The sequence below is a fragment of the Cygnus olor genome, chromosome 3 (genome assembly GCF_009769625.2).
Source record: "Cygnus olor isolate bCygOlo1 chromosome 3, bCygOlo1.pri.v2, whole genome shotgun sequence".
Lineage (NCBI taxonomy): Eukaryota > Metazoa > Chordata > Aves > Anseriformes > Anatidae > Cygnus > Cygnus olor.
In genome coordinates this window covers 36,630,828-36,655,958 of record NC_049171.1, presented here as the reverse complement: position 1 = coordinate 36,655,958, position 25,131 = coordinate 36,630,828, and the positions used below count along the sequence as shown (strand labels likewise).

At 38.3% G+C, this 25,131-nt stretch overlaps 1 protein-coding gene and 1 non-coding gene across 6 annotated transcripts in view; both read left to right on the top strand.

The window, feature by feature from the left end:
- The window catches only part of UBE3D (ubiquitin protein ligase E3D), an 80,743-nt gene that overhangs the window by 14,738 nt on the left and 40,874 nt on the right, over positions 1–25,131 (top strand). For 3 of the 5 annotated variants that reach the window (XM_040554026.1, XM_040554028.1, XM_040554027.1), the window contains exons 6-8: positions 1,881–1,950; positions 2,799–2,907; positions 6,201–6,370. In XM_040554026.1, the coding sequence (XP_040409960.1) occupies positions 1,881–1,950; positions 2,799–2,907; positions 6,201–6,370 (349 nt within the window). Of the gene's footprint in view, positions 1–1,880; positions 1,951–2,798; positions 2,908–6,200; positions 6,371–12,968; positions 13,230–25,131 lie in introns of all 5 variants that reach the window. The other 2 variants (XM_040554024.1, XM_040554025.1) reach the window with 1 other exon arrangement.
- Positions 19,386–19,457, top strand: TRNAM-CAU. Its single transcript has one exon. It is a non-coding gene; the product is annotated as a tRNA-Met (tRNA).

The following is a 25,131-nucleotide window of genomic DNA, read 5'->3' as shown; positions in this document are numbered from 1 at the left end:
AGAATATAAAAAATTTAAAGAAAATGCAAAGCCTGTTTCAGAAATAAGTCATGAGGGAGATGGAAGACAGTTATAGAAGGTTCTGATTATCCTGTACAGAGATCTAAAAAGTATAGGCTTTAAGAAAACCTCTTTTAAGATAAGGTATTGGAAACCCCACAAAGCAAACTGTAATACTGCAAAAACAGGGGCTAGAAAAGAGCTTTATGAATTGTCGTGAATAAATACCTTCACCTAAGCCTTTAGCAACCAGTAGTTGATATGATTGCAGGGTACGGGAAAAGGGAAATAGCGTGTAGACATGCAAAGGAATTGTCCTGGACTTTGTACATTGCTAAAGTTAGATAGCTTGTCAATTGTTTCGAGCATGTTTCATCAGTGGTGTAGGAAATTTACAAAGAGTTCAAAGAACAGGAACAAATTAATCACAGATGTATAGCGAAGTCTAGACAGAACCATTTCTATGAGAAGAGACTAGAGAGCAGGTTTGACTGTCATGCTTTGGTGCTTTCTTATGAGCAAAGATATCAGTGCCTTGAAGATGAAACTGGATTGAAAGGGTGTAGCTGTGGAGGCCAGATCTGGCTTTGCCTGTTCATCCTCCAACTTTATTGCTACATGTTCTTAGGCTTTTTTGTTGTGAATTCCTACCTTCTACTTCTCTGCAAGCAAACATCTCCTCAATTTCCAGTGCCCATTCAGCAATGGAACCAATTCCTTGCTCAAGATAATAGCTGGAGACGTAGTATGACTGAACTGGCTTCTTTTTCTTCTGTCTCTTAGATCTAGGCACAGCGTGGAGCAGACTAGAATTAATCTTTGAGGTAACACATAATTTCCTAACAGTGAGGATAATTAAAAACGTATAATACTTATCTGGACAAGGGGTGGGACTGCCAAGCCTTTGGAATCTTTGTAATAGGATTAAGTGTCTTTCTGAAAAGCTTGCTTTCATCCAGTTTTAATGGTGTGTGCAGGCAGAGGTCAAATGGGTCAATCCTCTTTACCCTTAAAATTTATGGAATTGATGAATCCTTTTTTGATGTTCACATGTTAAGGCTTAGTGGAATGAATTTATTATTCTGTATACTTGGCCTGTTTTGCTTGCTCTCTGGTTAGGCAGTGTTTTAGCCTAGACCCGGAGCTTCAGTGTGATAACCTTTGACCTGACTTTATTGATGAAGATTAAATTCTGAACTCAAACTCTTCCATTTAGTACTAAAAGGATGTCTTAGTGGAGCTTTTTGGGAACACATGCATTGAAATTTGGAATGTATGGTTTGTATATTAGTGTTAAGTTAGTGCAATTTTAGGGAAGAGGTTCTATTCTGCTCTTTGAGCAAAGAAGAAAATTATTCCCTTGTGTGTGCTGTGTGTTATTAAAACTGTCTCTTGTGATTCACTGCAGCATTACTGAGCAGCAGAGGGTACTAAAATACTTATGTAAGCTATGCTGATCTCAGTACTTTAGGAAAGTTCTTTCAATTCATCTTTCAGGTTTGGCTTTGTAGCAGCGCGTAATGGGCAAGAGTTAATAGGTACCAGCAAGCATTAATACATAAAACATTTCAGTCCAAGTGTTTTGGCTCTTGCTTACTTTGTTTCAAGTTGATTGTTCCTAGTGTTAAACAGGGATCGATATGAATGACAAATTGCTGATCATGTAATTAGCTCAGAGCAGTTTTCTTTTGGTGTAATGTATGTTTTCTGTTTGTGGTTGCTTCTCCTCCCACATATCAAAGCAGGAATTTGATCACCTGCTGAACCTCTTAATTGAATGCTGAACAAAAATTCAATTATAGTGTAGTGATATAGTGATTTACAGCTTAATCTTAAAAATTTTGTTTTTCTGTTGTATTTAAACGTGTTTGTCATTTCAGATACTATTAAATACTATGTCACTGAGGTGATTGTACAACCATCTGAGGGAAGTTTCAAAACAATACCAAGGTAAAAAAAAAAAATAATATCAGATAACTTGCTCAGTTTTATATTTTGGAAAGGATGCTAGAAATGTAGGAAAACTCAGTTCATTCAGTAATTAAGTATAATAAAAAAGTGCTATCAAGTTTTACATATTCATAGACTTAAGCATTTGAAAGATACTGTAGCCTGTATTCACTCATATAATTATGTTTGTGTTTGCATGTGTGTTTATAACATCAAGAGAGATTGTACACAGTTTGTTGCAGTGTCCCACTATTCTGACAATAATCCAAAATAAATAGTTCAAAAAAATAAGCATTTTAAGTTTTCATGGCATGTGGTGACTAATTATTGAAATGGAAGGCTACATTACATAAAGTTAAGTGAAACTTGCAGTGTTTAATTGTGAGGTTTTTGAATTTTCAAGTAATTCAATTTGAAGTTAAGACTAAGATGGTACAGAATTTGATCTGTCTGTCTTCTATTATGCATTAGTCACGGGTCTTTTGTGAATTATATTTGAAATATGTGCATTGTTCTGAACTTTGCTGTGTTCACATGTGTAAGATATAATAGGGAAAAGCTTTTACTCAGCATTTGACTTTTGTTGTCAGTCAAAGGAAAGGATTTGGAGCAATTTAGTCTGCTGATGTGTTTAAAAAAAATCTATTAAAAGATCGTGTTGCAGGAATTAAGTGCGCTGGTTGGGGGAGAGACAAAGATAAAGAAGCTACATTTCTCTATAAAAAGTGATTATGGGATGTGGTGGAATTTACAATACGGAGTTTTTCATATACTTGCACTGCATTGGTATGAATGACTTTGACAATGTAGTTGTTATTAAAACAAATATGTACTTAATTCTTAAACAGGTCTCAATTTGTACAGAGCATGGTTGCTCAGTGTCTTATGGAATTGTCCTCTGCTAAAAGCACATTTAGATTCACCATAAAAGGGGATGATGGAAAGATCTATATTCTGGTAAGTTTTTTATCTTAAAAATTTTAACATATGAATCGCAGCTTGTAAAACACATTATTTATGCTGATCGTGATTGTATGTGTAAAGAAAAATTAATTCAAATTCTTGTGTTGAAGTAGTTCTGAACAGTTTGGTTCATGTAAGGAGCTTTCCCCATTTTTTTTATGTAAGCAAATGTATGTGCAGAAACTTTCTCATGCGTAGAGTAATGAAAATACTGCAGATGCACCACAAACAGCATAGTGTTGTGGTTTAACCCTGGCAGGCAGCTAAGATCTCTCCAGCAGCTTGCTCACTCTCCCCTAGTGGCTTGGGGGAGAGAAATCAGAAAGCTACAAGTGAGAAAGCTCATTGGTTGAGATAAAGGCAGTTTAGAGGTAAAGCAAAAGCTGTGTTCACAAGCAAGGCAAAATAGGGAATCCGTTTGATACTTCCCAGTGGCCGGCCGATGTTCAGCCACTTCCAGGAAAGCAGGGTTCATCACAGGTAATGGTTTCTTGGGAAAACAAATGCCATCACTCCAAGTGCTCCACCCCTCCTTCTTTCCCCCAGCTTTTGCTTCTGAGCAGGACACTACCAGGTGTGGGCCATCCCTTTGGCCAGCCTGGGCCAGCTGCCCTGGCTGTGTCCCCTCCCAGATCCTGGTGCACCCCCAGCCTCCTCGCTGGCAGGGCAGCACAAGGAGCAGGAAAGTCCTTGGCTCTGTGCAAGCACTGCTGTGCAGCAATTAAAACATTGGTGTGTTATCAGCATTATTCTCATCCTAAATCCAAAACACAGCACCATAACAGGTACTCTGTCCCAGCCAAAAATCAGGACACAAAGAAATAACGACGCTTTCTACTCAGAAAAATACAAAAAACTTAAATTTTGGCTTTGTAATATATATCTCATTTTTCTTGCTCCAGTGTTTCTTATCTGTAATCACTACAAGTTCATCAAATTTTCTAGCATCTTTCACAAATAGATTCTTAGGTCAGCAAGAACTACTAATGTAGTCAGTACATTGCATTGCAAAGTGAAGTGCAAAAAATAGTTGCCAATTACACTTGATGTTCTAATGCTGTTAAACTTGGTTAAGCTTTATAATTACCTGATAACAGATAAATTCCTCAAACTTCTAAGACGGATGGAAATTTGAGTCTGGAATTACTTTAATAGTGAACACTTGGTATAACCAGAGACGTTTTCTTTTAAGCACGTATAGGCACAAAATGAAAAATGTGGTAGAGTTTGGAGTAGCTGAATACTAACTCCTGTCTTTCAGTAATGAATCGAAGTTGGTTTTTGGAGTTGGATTCAGCAGTGAGAGGGAAAGGAGGGGGAAGATAACCCAAGAAAAGAAATGTGTCAAAATGGGAGAGACCTGTCTGTCAGATACAGATTCATGGACCATGTCTTAGAGGGCCTGAGCAGAACAAGTCTGTATTTGCCAAGTCTGGAGAAGGGGTTGTTGAAGCAATCAAGATGTGAGATAATGAGTATCTAAATTACTAATAAAGGACTGTTAGACTGCAGTTGAGACAAGGACATACTCTGAACAAGTGTTAGAATGCTACTGTCAAAAGTTACATATCAACACTTGTGATATGTGAAGTACTTTCAGGATGACTTCATACATACAAAATCGGATGGCTTGGATACAATTAAATGGATTAATTGCTTTCTCTAAAGCAAGCTACAGAAAAAGCTACAGCTACAGCTTTTGACAGCTGTGACTGCATTGTTCCCTAGACTAGTTTTAAGGACAGTCACCTTCTGAAAAGCATCCCAGGGGGCTCGTTCAAAGGAAGCTGTTAACAATTTCAAAATAAAGGAACTCAGTTTAATTAAAGCTAAGTGAGGTGGCAGTACTGACCGGTGCGTGTAGGACACTCCTGTTTCATCTACATTTTTTCCAACATGTCTTCAACACTCAGCTTAAAGCACCGTGTGTAATGGCCCTAGCTAGTGAGGTATATAGGTTCAGGCTATCAATGTGTGCTGTGAATTACCAGAACAAAATCAAAACAGCCACTCGCTAAGCTAAGTGCAGTTGCTTGTCATCGTTCGTGTGCATATGCTCAAGTGGTTATCCCCTCCAAAACTTCTTTATCTCTACATCTCTTTCCCGGAGCTTTCACTGTGATGTGCTGAGCCTTGGGCTCTGGTAAACTGTGACATATATGACATATACTGTGTGTCCTGTTAACTGTGGCTTTCTCCCTTCACAGGGGATTTCATATGTCTGCTACCTGGCATCATGCAACTTGTTTTACTTGAAGTTGATTAGGTCATGAGAAACAAAAGATTACAGTCTAGCAAGCAGCACTGTGTAAAATCTGTTTTATGTGATAAATATTTCATACACAAGCGTTTTATACTGGCTCAGGACTAGTAAAAATTAATTTCCATTGGTAACTCAGATCACTTCACTACTCTGGGCTACGAATAAAGGAGAAGCCTGACTTTTTTGTACAGTGCTTAGCATCAGAGCCCTGAATCCAGCTTAGAACGCTACGCTAATACACAATCACACAGATGTTAGATAAAATCAGTAAAGTGATGCAAATAGTTCAGATTTCTCAAAATTCTCCCCAGTAAATTTCCCATGAGCTGCTGTGAGCAAGTACTGTTGAAGAACACCAGTCCTCTGAGCAGTCGCCATCCCTGGAGATCTTTAAAAGACATTTAGTTGTAAAGCTTAGTGGAGGTTTGTGGAGGTTTAGGGGAGGACTTGTTAGTGTTAGGTCAGAGGTTGGACTAGGTGATCTTGGAGGTCTCTTCCAACCTAGATGATTCTGTGATATTTAATTAAATTTTATTTTCCAGGTAAGGCTCTGTTACAGCCTTCTGTACATCCTAGCTTTACTTTTAGACCACATTAATTGCTATCTTTTTCCTTGCATGTCTTAGCTCTATCTGGTCATAACTATATGTTCTCTAAAAATCCTTACTTTTTGGCACTTCCAGTGGGCAGCCTTTCAGTTTCCTGTCTTTAGCATTCAGTCATTCAACACCATATGCTCTACTAATTCCTTAAAATAAATAAATAAATCTTATTAGTGACTGTGATGTATCAGGCATCAGTTTTATTTTATTAACTCCTGTTTTTCTCCTCCAGAGGCTGAGCAGACTGTGATAAGTAATAGTGAAAGTAAAATGTCAGTTTGTTTGTTAACACTTTCGTAGGAACTGTCAGAATGGGGCTTTCGTATTAGCTGTTTGTGGCACATCAGATTTAGGATCAGAGTAAAGGAAGAAATTGAAATTGATGTCATCCTCAGTAAAATAAATTATTTCTTCACTTATAGATATGGCTTTTAAATTCTGACACATTGCTGGTGGAGTCTTTAGGAAGTTCCTCTTCCCACAATGTTTTTACACTGTTTGGAGATATTTTCATGCCTAACTCTGGACCAGTGGGGACCTGGAATGCTGTCAAAGTTCTTTACCAGCCATGCATTAAGAGCAGGAATAAAGAGTAAGTATAGCCTGTTCTGGCCTCTGGTTCTGATCTTTGTTTCGTCTTGCTTTTTAGGTGAGCAATATTTTTTGAAGTTCTTTGGACAATCCATTAATCACACAGGTGTACATACCTTTTGGACTCATACATTTATTTATTTTTTAAATGAAATGCCAGAGAAATAACAGATTTAGCCAAAGAGAATCTGCTGGTTAAATTTTGGTGCAAAAATTTTAACACACAGGCAAAAGAGTTATGTTGTACTTGCAGGCATATTGATAACTTGGGAGATGACACAAATAGAAGCTGTTTCCCTTACAGGAGAGTAATGTGCTTTTTTATTTATTCGTTTTCCCTATATTAACTCACGGTGTACTTTAGAGCTTTGTCTATTGACAAAATATTTGCAAACCTGCTCCATTCTTAATATTTCTCATGATTAAACTCTTCAATTCATGTTAACTTTTTTCTTGCTTTCGTATAAGTAAGCCTAAGAACATCAGGTTCACTGTTCATAATGTCATCTTTTTGTGGTAACTGCTCCAGTTAAGTATTTCAAAAGGCAGAAGAAATCTGCAGACGTCCATACAAGTTTGTGTACAAGTTGTTATGAACTATGCTAATGCGTCCTTTTACCTGAGATCATGTGCTGAAGCAGGAACCCTCTTGTTTAGTGCTGTAACACATTTTGCACCACAGGTGGTAGCCCAGGGTGCTTTATGGAGGACAGAATAATTTGGGTAGTTTTCAGTGGTGTAACCAGTGCATGTAGGTTTAAAATAAAATTAAAAAAAAAAAAAAAAAGGATTTATCTGGTTGGATTTGGTCTATTTCAGTATTGCAATTGTCTGTAGATTTTAGATCACAGAATGACAGGATGGTTGAGGTCGGCAGGGACGTCTGGAGGTCATCTGGTCAAGCCCCCTGCTCAAGCAGGACCCACAGAGCACGTTGCCTAGAGCAGATGACTAGGTAACTACTTCAAGTTTCCTCTCTGGAAAACAGTTCTTCTTTCCAAGATAGCTTTCTCAGCTTACACTGACCGCCTAGAAAAGTTGAACTTTACTTTTAGTGTAACTGTCTAAGGTTACTGGAAATGAAGAAAATATGGTTTTTGAGTCTGAACGTGTTAAATAAGTGTATCTAAATTAAATAGTGTGATTAAAACTGCTGTTTTATTTCCTGTAATGTTAACTCAAAAGGATATATTTAACTGCCACATTAGATGTGGCTATGCAGCTGAACGGCACTGGTTCATAAGAATTAGCAGCAATATATTTTCATTTGTACAGTATTGATTTTAGTGTCTGCAGATTTAATTAAACATTTTTTGTATGATATGTTGCTGTTGTGGTACTGATGTGTAGAAGTAAACTGAAGCATAAAACTAAATAAATATTTAAAATACATGGTGGATGAGGATTTTGATGTGACTCAAATATATTAGAGGCTTAGGTGGACCAATTACTTTTTAAAAAAACTTAGACCTGCTCACAGTTGAAGATGAGGGAAGGGTTAGTTTTATTGACTTTTTTTTTTTTTTTTCCTGTGAGGTGATCACAGCTCCTAGTTCTGCTGTTACAGAAGTAAAGGATTTGGACAAAAGAGCAAAAATATTCAAACCCTCATTTCCTTTTTTTTGTTTGTTTGTTTTAAAACTGATATGATGTACATCTTTAGTCTCCTCTAATTCTCCAGAAGAACTCTTACACATATATGTTGTGGGGACAGGAGAGCTGGTGGCTCTGGTTTGGTATTGGTTGATGCATGACTTTGTATTTTTTCCTTCTGAGGTGCAGAAACCAAAGTTATTGTTGATTTCCTGTTGTTTTCCCACTATTGTTTTTCTAGTAAAGCACAATGAAAAGGACATAAATGCTTGATTCTGATTCCACTAACTCATTTATCAGTTGACGTGGAGTAGTGCCTGTATGTGCAATGAGGCTGAGGTCTTTCCGTATCGAACAGTAATGTAAACACATCAGAAGAAAAAAATGCCAAGAAACAGTGAGACCTACTTAATGCAATGTGTTTGCGTTTAGTTCTCAAGTACTTATTTCAAGAATTCTGAACAAAATGTCTGATTTATTGAATAGTGTGAGTTTCAAATGTGTTTTACATGCCATATTCCAACACTTGAGTTGCTTGTTTCTGCATACACACATACCTTAGAAATACTGCCAAGGTTTTGGAGCCTATAGTCTGCTCTAAGGGACTAACTACAACATCGTTCTAAGCTTTGTGTAGTCTGTGAATGAAAGAATCATCTCCAGAATAGTGACTGAGATATAAAACAGAACAGGACTAGGGACACTTGTGGAGCCTTGGGAATTAATTATTAACAGCTTTGCTCTGGGTACTTTTTTCCAACCAGCTCGGTATGTTAGATTGTGTCACTTAAGGACATTCAGCAGCTCATAAGGCAGTGTGAAGTTAAGACATGGTTAGGTATATCCAGACACGCTATTTATAGTGTGGGTCTTGGCATTTCTCCTCGCAGAGCCCTATTTCGCTGATCTTTGAGGGTTGCCTTTGAAGTACTGTATTGATGCAGTCTTTGCATCGTAGCATGAGTCCTGGGTAGGTCTGCCTGCAGTTAGGCTCATGGCCGTTATGGGATCTTTATGAGCAGTCCTGCAACAAATTAGTTGGAACTATATGCAGAGGAATAGTATGCTGTCATTCCTTGGTGAAGGATGCCCCATGCATTTTCCGCTCTGTTCTTACTGCGATATTTATTGGTACCTGCCATCTCTCAGCAAGGCTCCTTTTCTCCACCTACAAATCTGCTGTGCAGACAGGAGAGGTCTTCCTTTCAAGTAACAGGTTCTCGGCAAATAGCATGTTATACAAAAAACTTTGACTGCTGGGAGTGATAATGTTAAATACTGCTGAAGTGTGTGTTGTAAAAATGCATGAAGAAAATTGAAAATAAGGTCACATAGCAATTTGACTATAAGTTCATCTCAGAAAATATTTGTGAAGGTACAGTTAGAGGAAATCATACTTCTCCCTTCACAGTAGTGTGCTAAGCAAAGCTTTGTTTGTCAAAAAATATTGATAGCTTTTTATTTCTCATATGCATCTAGAGTCTCTCTCAATGGTTTACAGCTTTTTTGCAGAAGGCTTCTCCTAGGTAAGAATTTGCTGCTTATCATTGGAGATAATGAAAGCTGAAAAGCAACTTCCAGAAATCGTTCATGTGTTTTTTATTAGTTGTAAAGGGATAGATTAAGCTAGAAAAAAATGAGTTTGTGGCTCAAAACATGATTTTTTTGGAGTTCCAGTGCTTTTATTAGAGTTCTATGATTACATCAGAGTCTGTGTACAGTGGGAGGTTTATGAAGCTCAGTTACTGATGGATTGCAGAATGTCAAGTTGTCCCAAGAACAGCTTTCACTCTGTATATGATTCTACAGTAATTCACCTCTCATAAAAGTTTCAAGCTGTCCTAAAATTGTCTGAAATTTCTTTAATGCTATAGTATATCACTGATTCTTGTATATCTGCAATAGAATGCCTTTTCCTAGTATTTCAGTATCTCTTGCTTGTAGAAAGTATACAGGGAGCACACAGACCGAGAGTTGACTGACTGAGGAGTGACCAACCTTCCACTGTTCTGTGGTTTCCTTACAGTGAGTTTTGTAGTTTAAGAAGCTTGTTGTGCTATCTCTGGAATGATTAAATGAGTGGGTGTGACTGTAAATGGACTGTAAGGATCTGTTTTATTTCAGATAATCTTTATTTATTTTTCTCCTGTCCCTTCATGGATTCTTTTGTGGTATCAAGAGAATTAACACCACAGATAGGCTGGTTTGCCCTAAAAAAGCTGACTGGAGCAGACAGGCAAAGCTTTTTGAAAGGCACAGTCTGATGCCAGTCAAAGGATTTGGGGCAGGCAGGAAAGAAAAATACTCTTCCAGGTTGAGAGAGACATGGGGAAGCCCACTGAACATCAAATGCTTTTTTTTTTTTTTTTTTTTTTTTTTTTTTTTTTTTAAGTCTAGAGATTGCTCTTGAGAAGAACCGTTCTTCAGTACTGGCAACATCCTTTCCAATCTCTAGAAAAAGAGGTATGCAACTTTTTAAATATAGCTTTTGGGAGAAACATCCAGACTCCTGTTTGTTGAAACTAGACCTGCCACATACAACATCCTTTTATGGTTGTTACTGAAGAACTTCATTCTTGATCCTAAACATGGCTATATCTTTCCAACTCTCTGGAGCTGTCATATTTTTGGTATCTAATCTTTCCAATTATAAATAGTCCTAGGAGTACTAACTGAATTAGAGAAAAAATGTTGGAATGAAACCTTTGTCTACCAAAGGACGTCTCTGGGATTTTTGCTCAATTTTTGCTCATGTTATCATTGCAGTTGGGCTCGTTGCTTAAGGTGCCTTTTTGCTCAGCTTTTGAAATTTAGCACTGAAGTCAAAGGAGGTAGGGCTCTGACTTAAAAGATACATAAATAAATAAATCCAATCCTAATTCAGCTATTTTTTTTTGCCCTGTATAGCATTAAAAATGCTTATGTGTCTACTCGTCTTGAAAGGTACTGCTGTTGTACTGTGCATTAGAAGTGTTAAATACTATATACACAGTAACTGGTAATGTACAACTAAGAAATTGAATGCAGCTACAACTGCTGATTTACTTCTTGGGTTCTGATTTTTTAGAGAAAAAGATAAATATGCTGTCAAGATTTCCTATCACATTTGATATGCTTTTGAAATCAGGATTTGTCATTCTGTAATATGATAAAGCAAAAATACAATTCAGTCTTATGCATCATCTTCCTTATTATTCATATTTATTAGTGAAACACTGATTAGGAAAGCACAACTTCGGTGGTTCTCATGTCTCTGTCGTTTGTATTACAGTTGCTCAGATCTTCTGGTAATATCAGAATTTGTGTGAGAGAAATGATGAATTGGATTGGAAAAAAATGTGAATTAAAAGCAGCAAGACTGTCTAAAACTAATTTAAAATTTATAGTCTGAAACAGTCAGGTAGTTCATTCAGCTTTTATAGGAACATAAGAATATAAGAAATTCCGTGCTGGGCCAAATCAGCACCCATCTAGCCCAATATCCTCTCACTGAGATCAAGAGGTGTTATTTACAGGAGCACATGAACTATCTTTCACTACTCAGTTTTTGTAGTTGTTTCATTAAGGATGTTAAGAGGATACAGTCCTGCCTATTTCCTCTAGTATCTGCTCAAGCATCTTTTGACCATCTTCTGTGTAAACACTTCTTGACCTTACTGGTGCTGTCTGCACAGCCTTTTAAAACAGCAAGTTCCTGAAGTTCAATACAGGTGCAAAATACTCTTTCAATCTGTTTTAAACTGATCTGCTGCTGTTTTAAGTAAGTTGCCTCTAGATCTAGTACTGGGGGATTTGGTGAACAAAATTCTGCATTCATACTGGTAAAATAGACATGGAGAACCTAAACTTTATCCTGGTACTACATCATGCAGTGTTCTTGATAATTATATTTAGGTTTACTGTCCAGTTTGCTCGAGGGACAGCAATGTCATATCTATGCAAGTTCTACTATAAGGCAGGTATCTCTCTATTATATTAATTTTGTTTTAACACTGCTTTTTTGGAAGCCAGATAGCCGAAATGTTATAGTGATGATACATTGAGGATACTGTTGTAGGTTGAACTATAGCAGCTTTTCACTTAGGTGCTTAGAATTTGCTTCTGATAGACTTATAAAGACTGTTGAGTTTACTTGGAAACTGTAAATATTCAACTCCTATGATGCCTTTTAAATGACAGGATCTATTCGAGCAGGAAGGAATCCTATAATTAGCAAAGAGTGGGAAAAAAAAAGGCAACTTAAAGTCTTTTGGACAGATTGCTGACAAGAACTGCTTAAACCTCAAAACTTGGTTTTCTGAACTCTAGAGCCTTGAGCTGTTTTAAATTAATTAGCATTTGTTGTCTCTATTGTATTTCTCCATGACAGGCTGTGTAAACTAACAATACTTAGATTAATGAAATGATTTAGGCTGCTAATTTTACTTGCAATACTTTATATATCAGTAAGGCACAAGCAAATTGGGAGCATATGACTCGAGACCATGGAAGGCTAATTTGTGAAGTTGTTGAGGATATTTCCGTTTGTTTGCTGAATGTCTGTGTGCTAACAATAGGATATTGCTGCTGGATGCTTATTTTGAATGCTGTAGCATCAAGGATAAACAGAGCAAGCAATTCTCTTGCTGGGTCCTCTGAATACTGGCCTTAAGCTATAAATGAAATAATTTGTATGACTAATAGGCATAATAATTGATGCCTTTGTGGATATGAATGTGCGAGGCAGGAGGGGAGGAGATCTGGCTGGAAAGGTGGAAGGTATTGTTCCAGGGAATAAAATTGCTGCAGAATTTTAGATTTTCAGACAAATACGTTGCTGAATTTCAGTCAAATAATTGCCGAAGGCAGGAGTGTTAGATCTACCCAGAAGTCAGCTGTTGGATAGACTGTGCCCATTTCCCCTCTGTGTGTGGTTAAAAGAGTATTATGTTTGGTCTACATTCTTCCCAGCATGTATGCACTACCAGAATACTTGTTAAGCCTTCCAATTTTTCTTTACCTCACAGTGATCCGAATAGATTTTATGGAGTCATCTGTACTCCTGGAGACAGCAGTACAGTAATCACCGGAGTGCTCCTGTGGATCCTGATTTTGCTGGTTTTCCTGGGGAAAGCAAAATTGTGCAGTGTCTCGTTGAAGACGGCTCTTCTGGGAATGACTCTGGGCATTTATTTGACCTGGATGCCCCTATCTCCAATGCTCCAGCTTGGACTTTTAAGCTCATACTGGTCGGTTCAGTTGATAGTGATTGAGGCTGCAGTAGCAGAGTTAGTTAGAAGTCGTTTTTTAACCTAAGCACTTTTTTTGTTCCTGGTAGAATTTGATTTTTCTGACCTCCCCACAATTGCTTTATGTCAATATGGAAATGTTGATGAGGTGTGTCAGGCATTGTAGTTGCACTTTCTTATGCACTTTTTTTCCTTTTTTGCTAGCTTCCCAACTGTCCCATGTTCCTTACAAAGCAATAAGGCTCAGCAATATATTGTATTTCCTCTTCTTTGTCCAAAGTTGATAGTTTATGATGAAAACAATTGCATACAAAACTGCTGAAATGCTTTTATGTATTTTTTACACTATTTTTTTCCAGACGTTGAACTTCCTCCAGAAGTTGGGGAATATTTTTAAATGGAAAAAAATAAAAAGAATCCACGATCATTTTGACCAGCTGGAATTAGTGCTGGTAATGTAAAGAATCATCTGAAAACGAGACTGAAACATTGCTCTAAGAAGAGTCCTCAGATGTTTAATGATTCAGTGCACTTTGCATTTAATACCATTAACAAATGAGCTTTACTGGTTGTAGCCATACCTAAAAATCTGTCTTTTGAGACTTCCTGTCTCCAACTATTTGCATATTATTTCTGCAAACTGATGTTCAGCTGTTGTATTTCAAACAGCAGGGGCTGCATGTCATTAATATTATTAGGGCCTCTAAGTTTTGAAGCATTTTGTGATGATTAAGAAAAGCAAATTCTTGTTTGAGTTGAGAGGTGGTTTTATTGGAGATGCTATTTTGTTCTTTCTGAAATTGCTGAAACTCTCACTGGCTTCTGTAAAAGGAAATCAGTTACTGAGAAGCTGTTTTTGCCCCCCAACATAGAAATTTTGCAGAGACTTTTATCACCTCTGCAGCTTTTCTTTATGCGTAGGGCCATTCTGTGTAACACAGTTATCCTGGTGGCTTTCTTGTATCACCAATTATTTATGATGCAAGTCTTTACTCAGCAAATTGCTGAAAATAATGTAGCAATGGGTACCAGATAACTGTAAATGTTCACTGATTGCCTTCAGAAGAAATTGAAGAGATCATACTGTTATGGTTGATTATGAAGATGTTAAACTGGAGATTGGAAGGTTTCTAATATCAGAGCAGTGAGGTTCCTGCAAAACCTTTCAGTAGGAATAACATTGCCAAGAAACATAAATGCTTTTAAGATGCAGCATGATAAGAAGATGGGGAAAAACTCTTCACCAGGGTGTGTGGTGATATGACAAGGGATATTGGTTTTAAACTAAAAGAGGTGAGATTTAGATTAGATTTTAGGAAGAAATTCTTCACTCGGGGTGGTGAGGGACTGGCACAGGCTGCCCAGAGAAGCTGTGGATGCCCCATCTCTGGAAGTGTTCAAGGCCAGGCTGGATGGGGCTTTGGGCACCTGGTCTGGTGGGAGGTGTCCCTGCCCGTGCAAGGAGGCTGGAACTGGATGGTCTTAAAGGTCCCTTCCAACCTGAACCATAATTCTATGACAAAATTGCAAAGAGGAATGCTTTGACACAGTTTCTTTTCTTGCAGGGAAATAAATGAGCTTTCTGGCAGGGTGATGCCTTCTAGTTCAGTGCACCGGCTGTGTCACAGACCTACCAAAAGACTTCCCAGTTCACCTTTGCTGTATATTGTTTGCTCTCTCTTTGGAGTGAGAAGTTAGCATATGCGTTGAGAGCCACACTGGTACCACGGTCTTGATTCAGCTCTTGGTCAACAAGATCATAATTATCAAGTGTAGTGTTTTTTCTTTACCTCTGATGTGTTCTGTGTCTGAAGTCCGTTCTAATTAACTTTATTTGCAAAGGATTTGTAGTAGTTTATCTGCAGCTGCCTTACTTTCTGCTGTTGCATCTCCTCTTTGAATGAACTAATCTACTCAAAGGCTTCCATTTTCACTGTACTGGTGGCTGTGAATCAGTCTTTGCATGCCTTCTTTACTTCCTTTCATCAAATCTGCATTTTCTCTGTCTGTAACATCAACTCCTATTTCAGCACTGACTTAATCATGGAATCACAGAATGGTTTGGGTTGGAAGGGACATTAAAGCCCATCCAGTTCAACCATCCTGCCATGGGACACCTCCCATCAGACCAGGTTGCCCAAAGCCCCATCCAACCTGGTCTTGAACACCTCCAGGGCCTCACCACCCTCACAGTGAAGAATTTCTTCTAAAATGTTGACTTGATTAATTAAAATTCAACCTTAAATTAAATTTTGACTTAACCTAGATTTAATCTTCCATTTAAATCCCCTCTCTTTCACTTCCAGTGCTACTCATGCTCATGTCCAGAACCCAGCTACTGTGCTGTATGCCTTCCTTTTCTGTTCCTTATGCTTCTAAGCTGAGACTAGATTTATTTGATCTTGATCCATAAAATTTTAAGAAAGCTCACAAAAAATAGAGCCAAAATCACCTCTTTTCACGAATCTCACTGTGTCAACGTATGTGTGTGTGCCCACTGTAGTTCCCATGGTGGTATCTCAGAAGGGCAGCAGATGGCTTGTGTGATTCCTCCAGCTCTGCTCCGTGCCTGTGGCAGGACTCTGTGGACAACCACGTAAGTGCTGCAGAGGGCTCCATGAACTTAAGTATGGATTATACAGACACTGATAAATCTCTGCCATAATGCAAGGTGAAAGCTTCTGACTAGTTGAAAGGGAAAACCTGGGAATTAGCTCAGAGGGGAGGAAGTTTAAAAATTAGGGACAGTTTTGTGAAGCATTGGAGGTTATTTATGGAGGAGTACTTCCACTCCCAGAGGAAAGTTGGCTGTTCTGTGAAGACATGTTGGCTGAGGACAGGGAAAAAGGGCTAGGGGAAAGTTGTGCTCTCTAGATTTGCAGTTAGTTTTAAAGACCATTTTTAGGAAAGGAAGTTGTGTGCTTTACTGCTGGTTTAATTTATTTGTTTAGTATTTAATTGCTATTTAAATTTGACCTGTAGCTACACCTGATATTTTAATGCCAGTGTTGTGCCCTACCGTGCATAGAGCAGACATCTGTACAAATTCTGCTACACTCACATCAGTGAATAAGGAAAATGATAAAAGTAAACCGTTCCAGGGAAATTACACTTTGAGTCGTAAAGGGGAAGTATGGCATATGTGAAATATTAACTTTAGTAATTAAGCTTTTGTTTGGCAATGGTGTGGATTGAATGAGTGGAAACAATACTTTGTGATGTTCGTGAATTCTCAGGATCAACTGATTCTGTGATTTGTGATGTTCCTTACTTGGCTGCACGTTATTGTAATTATGTTGTGAAATACTGAATTTGCTTCTCTTATGAAGTCAGTACAGCGCAGAAAAAAAAATTGAATAACTTTAAAGCAGCATGCTGAGAGCTTTTTGTGAACAGTGATTACAACTTTTATTTGTACAGCAAGATAACTTCTCCCTTTGGATTCAGGCATAATGTTCTGGAGTGTCTGGTATTTGTATATACTTCAATATGGAATATAAGCAGCACTGTGAAAATGATTTAGTTTTACCCGAAGGTTTAAAAATCAGAGCCCAGAAAACATTTTTATCTTTATATTGTTCTGAAAATCCATTTCAGCTTCAGAAATGGCCTCCTGCTTGGTATAATAGGTCTTAAAAAGGGTATTAAGGTTTATGGAGCATATGCAAATCTTTGTGTGGCACAGTTAGTATGAATAACCTGCATGAGAACATTAAGCAAAGAGCTTTAATGCCGTGCCTGTGCAACCCAGAGTTTTAGGTCCAGGGCAAGAACAATGCTATGCTATCACTGATTATACAAAGCTTTGTTCATTCAGTTTGATTTTATTTCTCTCTTTTTTTTTTAATAACTTCTTTGCCACTTGCCTGGTTGATAATTCTCAGTAAGTGTTACTCTTTGTTGCTAGTCTCGAGCCCTGATCACATGCCCGAAATCAGTGCCATCGGGGTAGGACACTGAAGACTCCCTCTGTGTGCTACTAGGGGCTGGTGTTTGCGCACAGGGTTTGCTGCCTGCCCAGGATTCACACCACATTGCTGCTCCTCTCCTTCACTGACTTGATGAGGAACTTTGACTGTCCCACTTAAACCAATCCTGCTTTTCAGTCACAGTGTTGGGTTGGCTGCTGAGGTTACTGTACCAGTTGTTCGCCCGGCCTTTGCAGCACGGATGTCTGAGCCACCTGACAGCCAAGTCCTCAACTGCTGCAGTTTAGAGCATATGGTTGAAAGTAAATTGTTGCCAATTTTGGGTTGCTTAAAGACGCTGCACTGTGAACCATGTCAATTTAGGAAATGAGTGATGAGCGGTTCAGACATCCAGGCAGGGTGACCAGCTGGGGACCATCTCCATCAGCTCTCCTATCCCTGCTCGTCAGTGAGGTCACTGGTTACCCAAAACTGAGTGACACAAATACCTCCCGGTGCACACGATGCACAGAACCAACAAGTCACCAGCTTTACAGCATTTAAACTTCGGTTCTGCATGGTTTCGAAAAAACAGTAAGTTTTTAAACCATTAATCATTACTTAATAAACCCGTGCTGATTTATCATAATTACATCTATAAATCAATTTCTAATGGCTGTACACATGCATTTCAACAGTCCCTTCGCTAAGGCCACTTTAGTCAGCATGAGCTCAGGCTGATACATAGACTTTTTTTTTCCCCAAACTCATAAGGAAGTGTAAAAATTTTATGATGTTGCCTTGGGATTATTTATCTAAGCCCTAATTGAAGACAAAAACTTTTCTATGGTTAGCCATGCAAAGCACAGGTTCTTTTCAGACAGTCCAGTGCACTTTAAAAATGATGAGAATTTGATAAAGGTAGAGCTGAAATCATGGACAGAAGTATGAACTTACTTTCCTCTGTGTCCTTTTTCCCCAAAGCTGAAGTTACTATTAACCATCAGTATAAACTTAAAAATGTAGTGACAGCACTTCTTGAATTTTAAGGCCACTTCACTATACTAGGACCAGCAGTGGAAAACTTTTGTCATTGTTAGAAGGAATCTATTTGCGACGCTGAAGAAACCAGAAGGTGAAAAAGATCTGCCTTATGCCATAACAAGAAGATTAATTCTCTGTACAATTAATGTGATTTCTTAACCTTACTCTTCAGCTCTCAAGTCTCTACTCTGTGTCTGTGAGTTAATTTTTATTCATGTATACCTCTGTTGGGACCTCAGTTTCGCGTCCCTATTGCCTTCTCCTAGGAAGCTATAGAAGAAGAATTAAATGAAATATATTTCAAGAGATACTTTATGTTCAACTCCCTCTTGTTTTCTTGCAGTAATTAGAAAATGATAGAATTTCTAAGGGCTTGGAAATGACAAATCTGATGTAAAATTAGACTTGAATTAAATTAAAAAAAAAAATGAACCTAGTATTTTTTTATGAAAAAGATTTTGCAAGAGGCCATAGTGTGGTTGGTAAAAAGCTATGTTACACACTTCTGAATCAGCAGAGTTGCTTTATTTTTTCATTTCTTTTGTGAAATCTGAGAAATCTGTGTGTTGAGAAATTTTGCACTCCAAACATAAACATTATGTCAAGAAATTAGTCATTCCTCCTTTGTTCAGAGTTATACACTGACAAATGCCTACACGATTTCATTCAGTCTTCCCTTGGGTAAATTTCTGCAGTTTTTGTTCTCAGTGTTTGCTCTTTCGCATTAAGCTTTAATTCTGACTTCCTATTACCAAATCTGTAACACTGCTTCTCTGAGTTGAGAGTTAATATGTGACTTCTGTTCATACAGAGGCACTACTGAAGCATCAGGCACAACATTGTAATGTCATGAAACTGAATTCACCACTTCTGCAGGCATGTCCAGATCCTTTTCATGAATATTTCAAGGTGAACTGTCTGGAATTACTTTGTATCTACTGTGGGGTAAACAAGTTCATGTCAGCAGTTGCTGTGCAGTAGCTGTTAACAGCAGCCTTTGTTTTCCTACAGCATTAGTGTGCACTTCTACCCTTCAGGATATCAGAAACTTGAGGAGGCTTACTTCTGTTTGCCCAGCTTAGGGCAATGGCCCTTAGTTTATACATGCCTAAAATAAATGTTGGAAGTTTCTTTTTTTTTTTTTTTTTTTTTTTTTGAAAAAGGTCTGGAAGCTCAGGAACAGAGTATTCTGTTTGATGCATGCTGGCTTTTCAGGTCAGTGGTGCTGCTGCTTGCATTAAGGAGCAGAGTGGCGCAGCGGAAGCGTGCTGGGCCCATAACCCAGAGGTCGATGGATCGAAACCATCCTCTGCTAGCAGCATTTTCTTCCCCTCCGCTCAGCCCTGCTGAGGCCACACCTGGAGCCCTGTGTCCAGTGTTGGGCTCCCCAGTACAAGAGGGACACGGAGCTACTGGAGCGAGTCCAGAGGAGGGCTATGAAGATGATGAGAGGCCTGGAGCAGCTGTCGTACGAGGACAGGCTGAGAGCTGGGCCTGTTTAGCCTGGGAAAGAGAAGACTGAGAGAAGACCTCACCAATGTGTATAAGTATCTGAGGGGAGGGTGTCGAGAGGATGGAGCCGGTCTCTTTTCAGTTGTGCCCAGCGACAGGACGAGAGGCAGCGGGCACAAACTGAAGCACAGCAGGTTCTGGCTGAATATGAGGGGCACTTCTGTACTGTGAGGGTGACAGAGCGCTGGGACAGGCTGCCCAGAGAGGTTGTGGAGTCTCCTTCTCTGGAGATTTTCAAACCCTGCCTGGATGCCATCCTGTGCAATGTGCTCTAGGTGATCCTGCTTGGCAGAGGGTTGGACTAGTCTGGCTTTGAGCAGTAGATCAATAGCACGTTGCTCTGTGTCATCTGCAGCCATCCCCAGCACAGTAGAGTACAATTATGCAATACATTAGGTAAATACCAAGCCATCTGTCCTAATTTAGAGTAAAGTATATCCCAGGAAGGTATCAAGAAGTGCTAAAAATAAATAAAAGTATTTCAAGGGATAGGCAAAGTTAGTCCTTCATGCTGTGCTGTAGGCATATCTTTGACTTCAACCAAAAAAAAACCCTGCAGTCTACAGTCATGATAGAACTATTGCTAATTTGAGATGGTGATGACCATCAGCAGTGTCATCCTCCAGTATGATGCATTGTTCATCAGCAGTGATGTGGCTAAAGCAGTCTGTATTTTTATTGTTTCCAGAAAAATTATTTGAATTCTCTCCACCTGGGATGCAGTAAGACATTCTAAAACTGCAGCTTAAAGCCTTAACAGCCATTAAACTGAAGCAGCACTTTCTAAAGCATTGGCCATGCAGTTTTTACGAGAGTAATTTATTTTTCCTTTTGGTGGGACTACATTGCTTTGCTGCAGTTACATTGTACTTTGGAGCTATGCCAACAATTCTTCATGGTATGGATCTTCAAGAGCAGTCACAACAGACTTTAGCCAACACCCAGCAAGAGCTAAGCTCCTGTGCTTTCTTGGTTTTGTACAAGAACTCCTTAATTAAGCAAAGTTGCTTCTCTGAAGAGCAGTGAGTTCTGCTTTTGCACCCAGCTAAGCAAAAATGACAAAGAATTTTAAAAAGCAGTTTAAGGGAAATATATTGTGAATACATTGAATTGCCTTCCATGTTTTCTTACTATTGATATTGTATTTATAGGATATAAAGCTATTAGAGAGTGTCCAAAGGAGGGCTATGGTGATGGTGAAGGGTCTGGAGGGCAAGACATATGAGGAGCAGCTGAGGTCCCTTGGTTTGTTCAGCCCAGAGCAGAGCAGGCTGAGGGGAGGCCTCATGGCGGCCTGCAGCTCCCTCACGAGGGGAGCGGAGGGGCAGGTGCTGAGCTCTGCTCTCTGGGGACAGTGACAGGACCCGAGGGAACAAACGGCATGGAGCTGGGACAGGGGAGGGTCAGGCTGGGTGTTAGGGAAAGGTTCTGCACCCAGAGGGTGGTCGGGCACTGGGACAGGCTCCCCAGGGCAGTGGTCACAGCACCGAGCCTGCTTTAGTTTTAAGAAGCATTTGGACAACACTTTCAGACATATGGTCTGATTTTTGGGTGGTCCTGTGTGGGGTGAAGTGTTGGACTTGATGGTCCTTTGGGTCCCTTCCAGCTTGAAATTATTCTAGTCTACGTACATTTGAGCATCACAAGCCCAGCAGGAGCTTTGTTTTCTCTGTGAGCTTATATTCCTTACAGTCAGATGCTCTGATGAAATTATAACTGATGACATTTTATTTTTGCAGCTTGCTGCTTTTACAGCTTAAACTTCTGCTACAAAGTCTTGATCTTGCAGATAAATGAAGAAAGGATTTCCCTCCCCATATGCAGCTACTGTTATGGGGTGGCTCTATGGTTCTAGATGCTGCTGCTATGCCTTTTATAGACTGTGGTTTTGCTGGTAGGACATGTCATGGGAAGTACCTGGCTGGCTTGGGATTTTATCTCCAAGGTCAGTTCCCACAAATTAAATTTTCTTTTCATTCTATGATCAGCCTATTTTTGCTTACCTGGTACTGAAACTAAATAAAGATGATAATGTCATAGATGTACTCACTGACCATCTGTGCATGGTATGAGTGCTGTCATGAATTTTAGATTTAGTATATTTGCAAATGTTCATGGTCCCACTCATGTAGGTGAACACAAGTCTGCCTTATGCATTGGTGCTTGATTTAGCTTTTCAGAAATTTGTTTTAGATACTGTGAATCTTCAGTGTAAAGGTTGCAGGATAGGTGAACACCTGTTAATCCTTCCCTGTGATGCTTAAGCTTTATTTCAGCATTTCTTGCAGCTGAAGTTCTGTCTTGTCTTCTGCAGATACTGTACAATTAGTGCTGTTTTGCAGTGGAATGAAAGTATTTTATGGCTGATAGGTTTTACAACTGAAAAGTAATGCTTTGGAAATCACATAGCAGCCAGCTGGAGGAGGCAAGGCAATGTAAAAAAGCAGTTGGTGCACACCCAAAAACCTTTAATCTGGAGAAGTATGTTGAGCATTACTTGGAAATTACATGCTCCAAGGCGAAGTTACTCCTGGACAGGATTAAAATCTCAAGATTTATTGCCATGAAAAGAGTTGCATTGTGTGGAGATAGATTATTCCTTCAAAGCATAGAAACCTACTTGTAAACAACCATATCTGTGTTGGCACAGTGTGCTAATGCTGTTTTTCTGTTTTCATCCTTTTCCACTTTGAGGGAAAAAAAATCTGTGGGCTAAACACAGGACTTATTTGTACTAATAACATTTTTGAATAACTGCACCAAAACCATTGTAGTTACATTTAAGTAAAGAGCCTACAGCTGAGTCTAATAAAAATGTTGGTTGATGTAAACAAAAAGAAAGAGAATTTGACCTGTACAGTGCAAATTGAGGTAGGCAGCTTTTTCTTTTCTCTCCCACTTGCCGTAATTAATTTAAAATAATCAAAGCATGTTGAGAAGTAGAAAAATAATTTAAAATACATAAATAAGTTGAATGTGGTTAAGATTCATATTCAGTTGTCTAATACAAACAAAACCATTTAATCCCTGTCTTTCAACGTACTTTTTAGCCTGGGGTCCTTAATCTATGCTACATATTAGAGTTATAAATGGGAAAACTGCAAGTGTAATATGTTTTAAATCACAGAAGCATTCATTTGATCAAATAGCATAATTATACTTAAAAGGCCCTTTGAAATATTACAAGAACATTTGATACTTATGTCAGCCATTTTGAAAGAAATTAAGGCAGCGGGCAGATGGTACTCTGGCGAGGTTAAATTTGAATTTGCATTACAAGCCTTTCTTATTAGTATTAAATAACTTGTCTCTGTCAAATGGCAACACATGGAAAGTTGAAAGAGGACTTAATGTTTTGTAGGATAAGAAGATTAAAACCTGTTTTTGTAGTGGATATCTAGCTAACTTCTTTTGAAGCACACGCCAGAAGTACATAGTTGCTCAATTTAAAGTATGCATTGCACAGAAAAAAGAAGAATTGTAATAATGGTTGTATGTGTATACATGTGTAATATATACTTTATATTACTTAATATTCATTTATGTACAATTACGTAATTATATAATAATATACGACTAATTTATGTGTAGTTACATAATATGTGATGTAAATATCAGTAATTTTATGGTAAGACTACTTTACAGGAGATTATTGAAGACTATTTAGAAATACAGTTTCAAAGTTAAATAAACCTTCATCTTGTCTGTATAGTGATGCATTGGAAAAAAGGTTCACAACTTAGAGATGGAGCTAGAATACTTCTGTTGTAGGCCTCTGTAGTCGACTGTAATAAACATAAAAAAGCAGCCCCTCATGTTGTGGGTGCCTGGATTACTGCTGTACGTTCTCTTACTCCCTTTGATAAGTTCTACTACTCTTGCTCATCTCCTTGTAAGGACACCAGTGGGTTAAATTTTCATTCTTGCCTTCCCTGTCTTTTCAGAGAGATTTAATACCTTTTAATTTGGAATACCATGCAACTAGTTATCCTAGGGAAAGGTCTCTCAAAAAATCACTTGAACGCTCCCAGCTATTGAACACGAATAATAAACCAAGTTAGAACAAGACTGCAGATGTTTGTTTTAGGAGGAAAACAGTGTCTTGATTCTGTAAAGAATTTTTTTTTCCAAAGGACTTTGGTGTAGGCTGCTGTAGGCAGTGTGAAAGCACTGCACTTCTTACTGTTCCATATTATTTAAATTTTGGCAAGAGTTTAGAAGCTAATGAGCATGCATTGATTTTTATGTCATTTTTAGATCATTGCAGGGATAATTATAAGTATAAATAACTTAGCCTCCTGGTATATTAAGTATATAGACACATCATCAACTGTAATTTAGAATTGTTTTTAGATTAAATCATTTTTACAAATAGTTATTTAGTTTTGCAAGTTTGTCCTTTGGTTCAATAAAGTCATCTGTCATTTATACCAGTGCTGCAGCTTGTGGAAAGGGCAACTTTAACAAAATTCAGTGAACCCTGAGAGTTAGTGCTGAGCCTTTGTCAGCTTTTATATTAGATTCTTCAGCATGGCTTTGATTCAGCAAAACACTGAAGCCATGGCTAACTTATAATAATCTCCTTCAAGTGTTTCACAGCATTTGGAGCCCTTAAATGCAAAGCACATTTACTTAGATTGTAAATAAACAAGTGAAATTAACCTGGTGCCTTGGCAATAACATTGAATAGTTCTCTGTATATGGGCTTTTTTATTTTCCAGTTTTGGTTTCTGTAGACTACTCCAAGTTAATGTATTAATTGAAGTAGCTTGGTAAATCAAAGATGGTGATGCAGCAGCTCTGGAAAGGAAAAAAAGGGCTCGCCTGTTCCTCTTCAAAAGCAGAATGTTTTGTCTGTTGCTGAGACAGTTGCATTTTAAAGTTAATGTCATGCATGGTAGGGGATGATTACTACTGATAAATGGCTTTGCCATTAATGGAAGAAGCAGAAACTCAATTTCTTTTGAAAAAATGCAGTCTAGTAAGAGTTCTAGTCCAGTTTTTCAAAATCTGATAAGACTCCCAATAATTTTTTCATGATTTCTCTTACTTCACTGATATACTGTGAATGTGTTGTTTTTTTTTTTGTGAAGACACAGGACATTATGGGTGGGTTCCATGACCTGCTGATTGGGTTTGTTTGCTAGTACTTAGGGTCAAGGAATTATAACAATAAAATGTAATTTATTTTTTTTTGGTGTCTTAAACCTTGCTTTTAAGGACACTATTTTCCCATCTTACTCTGTCTTACATAAACATGGTAGCAACTCATGGGGATCAATTCCTTAATGACCATTGGAGAAATACCTGATGAATTAAATGTATGTATCTGAAAACGTTATGATCAATTACTTCTGCTGGAGAAGTAATTGTTTTACCTTTAGTCTTATCTGTAGTCTTATCTGAATACTTGTTTTCAATTTTTGCTCATCTCATGCTTTCAGATTAGTTGAACTTTCAGAATTAGTTGAATTAGG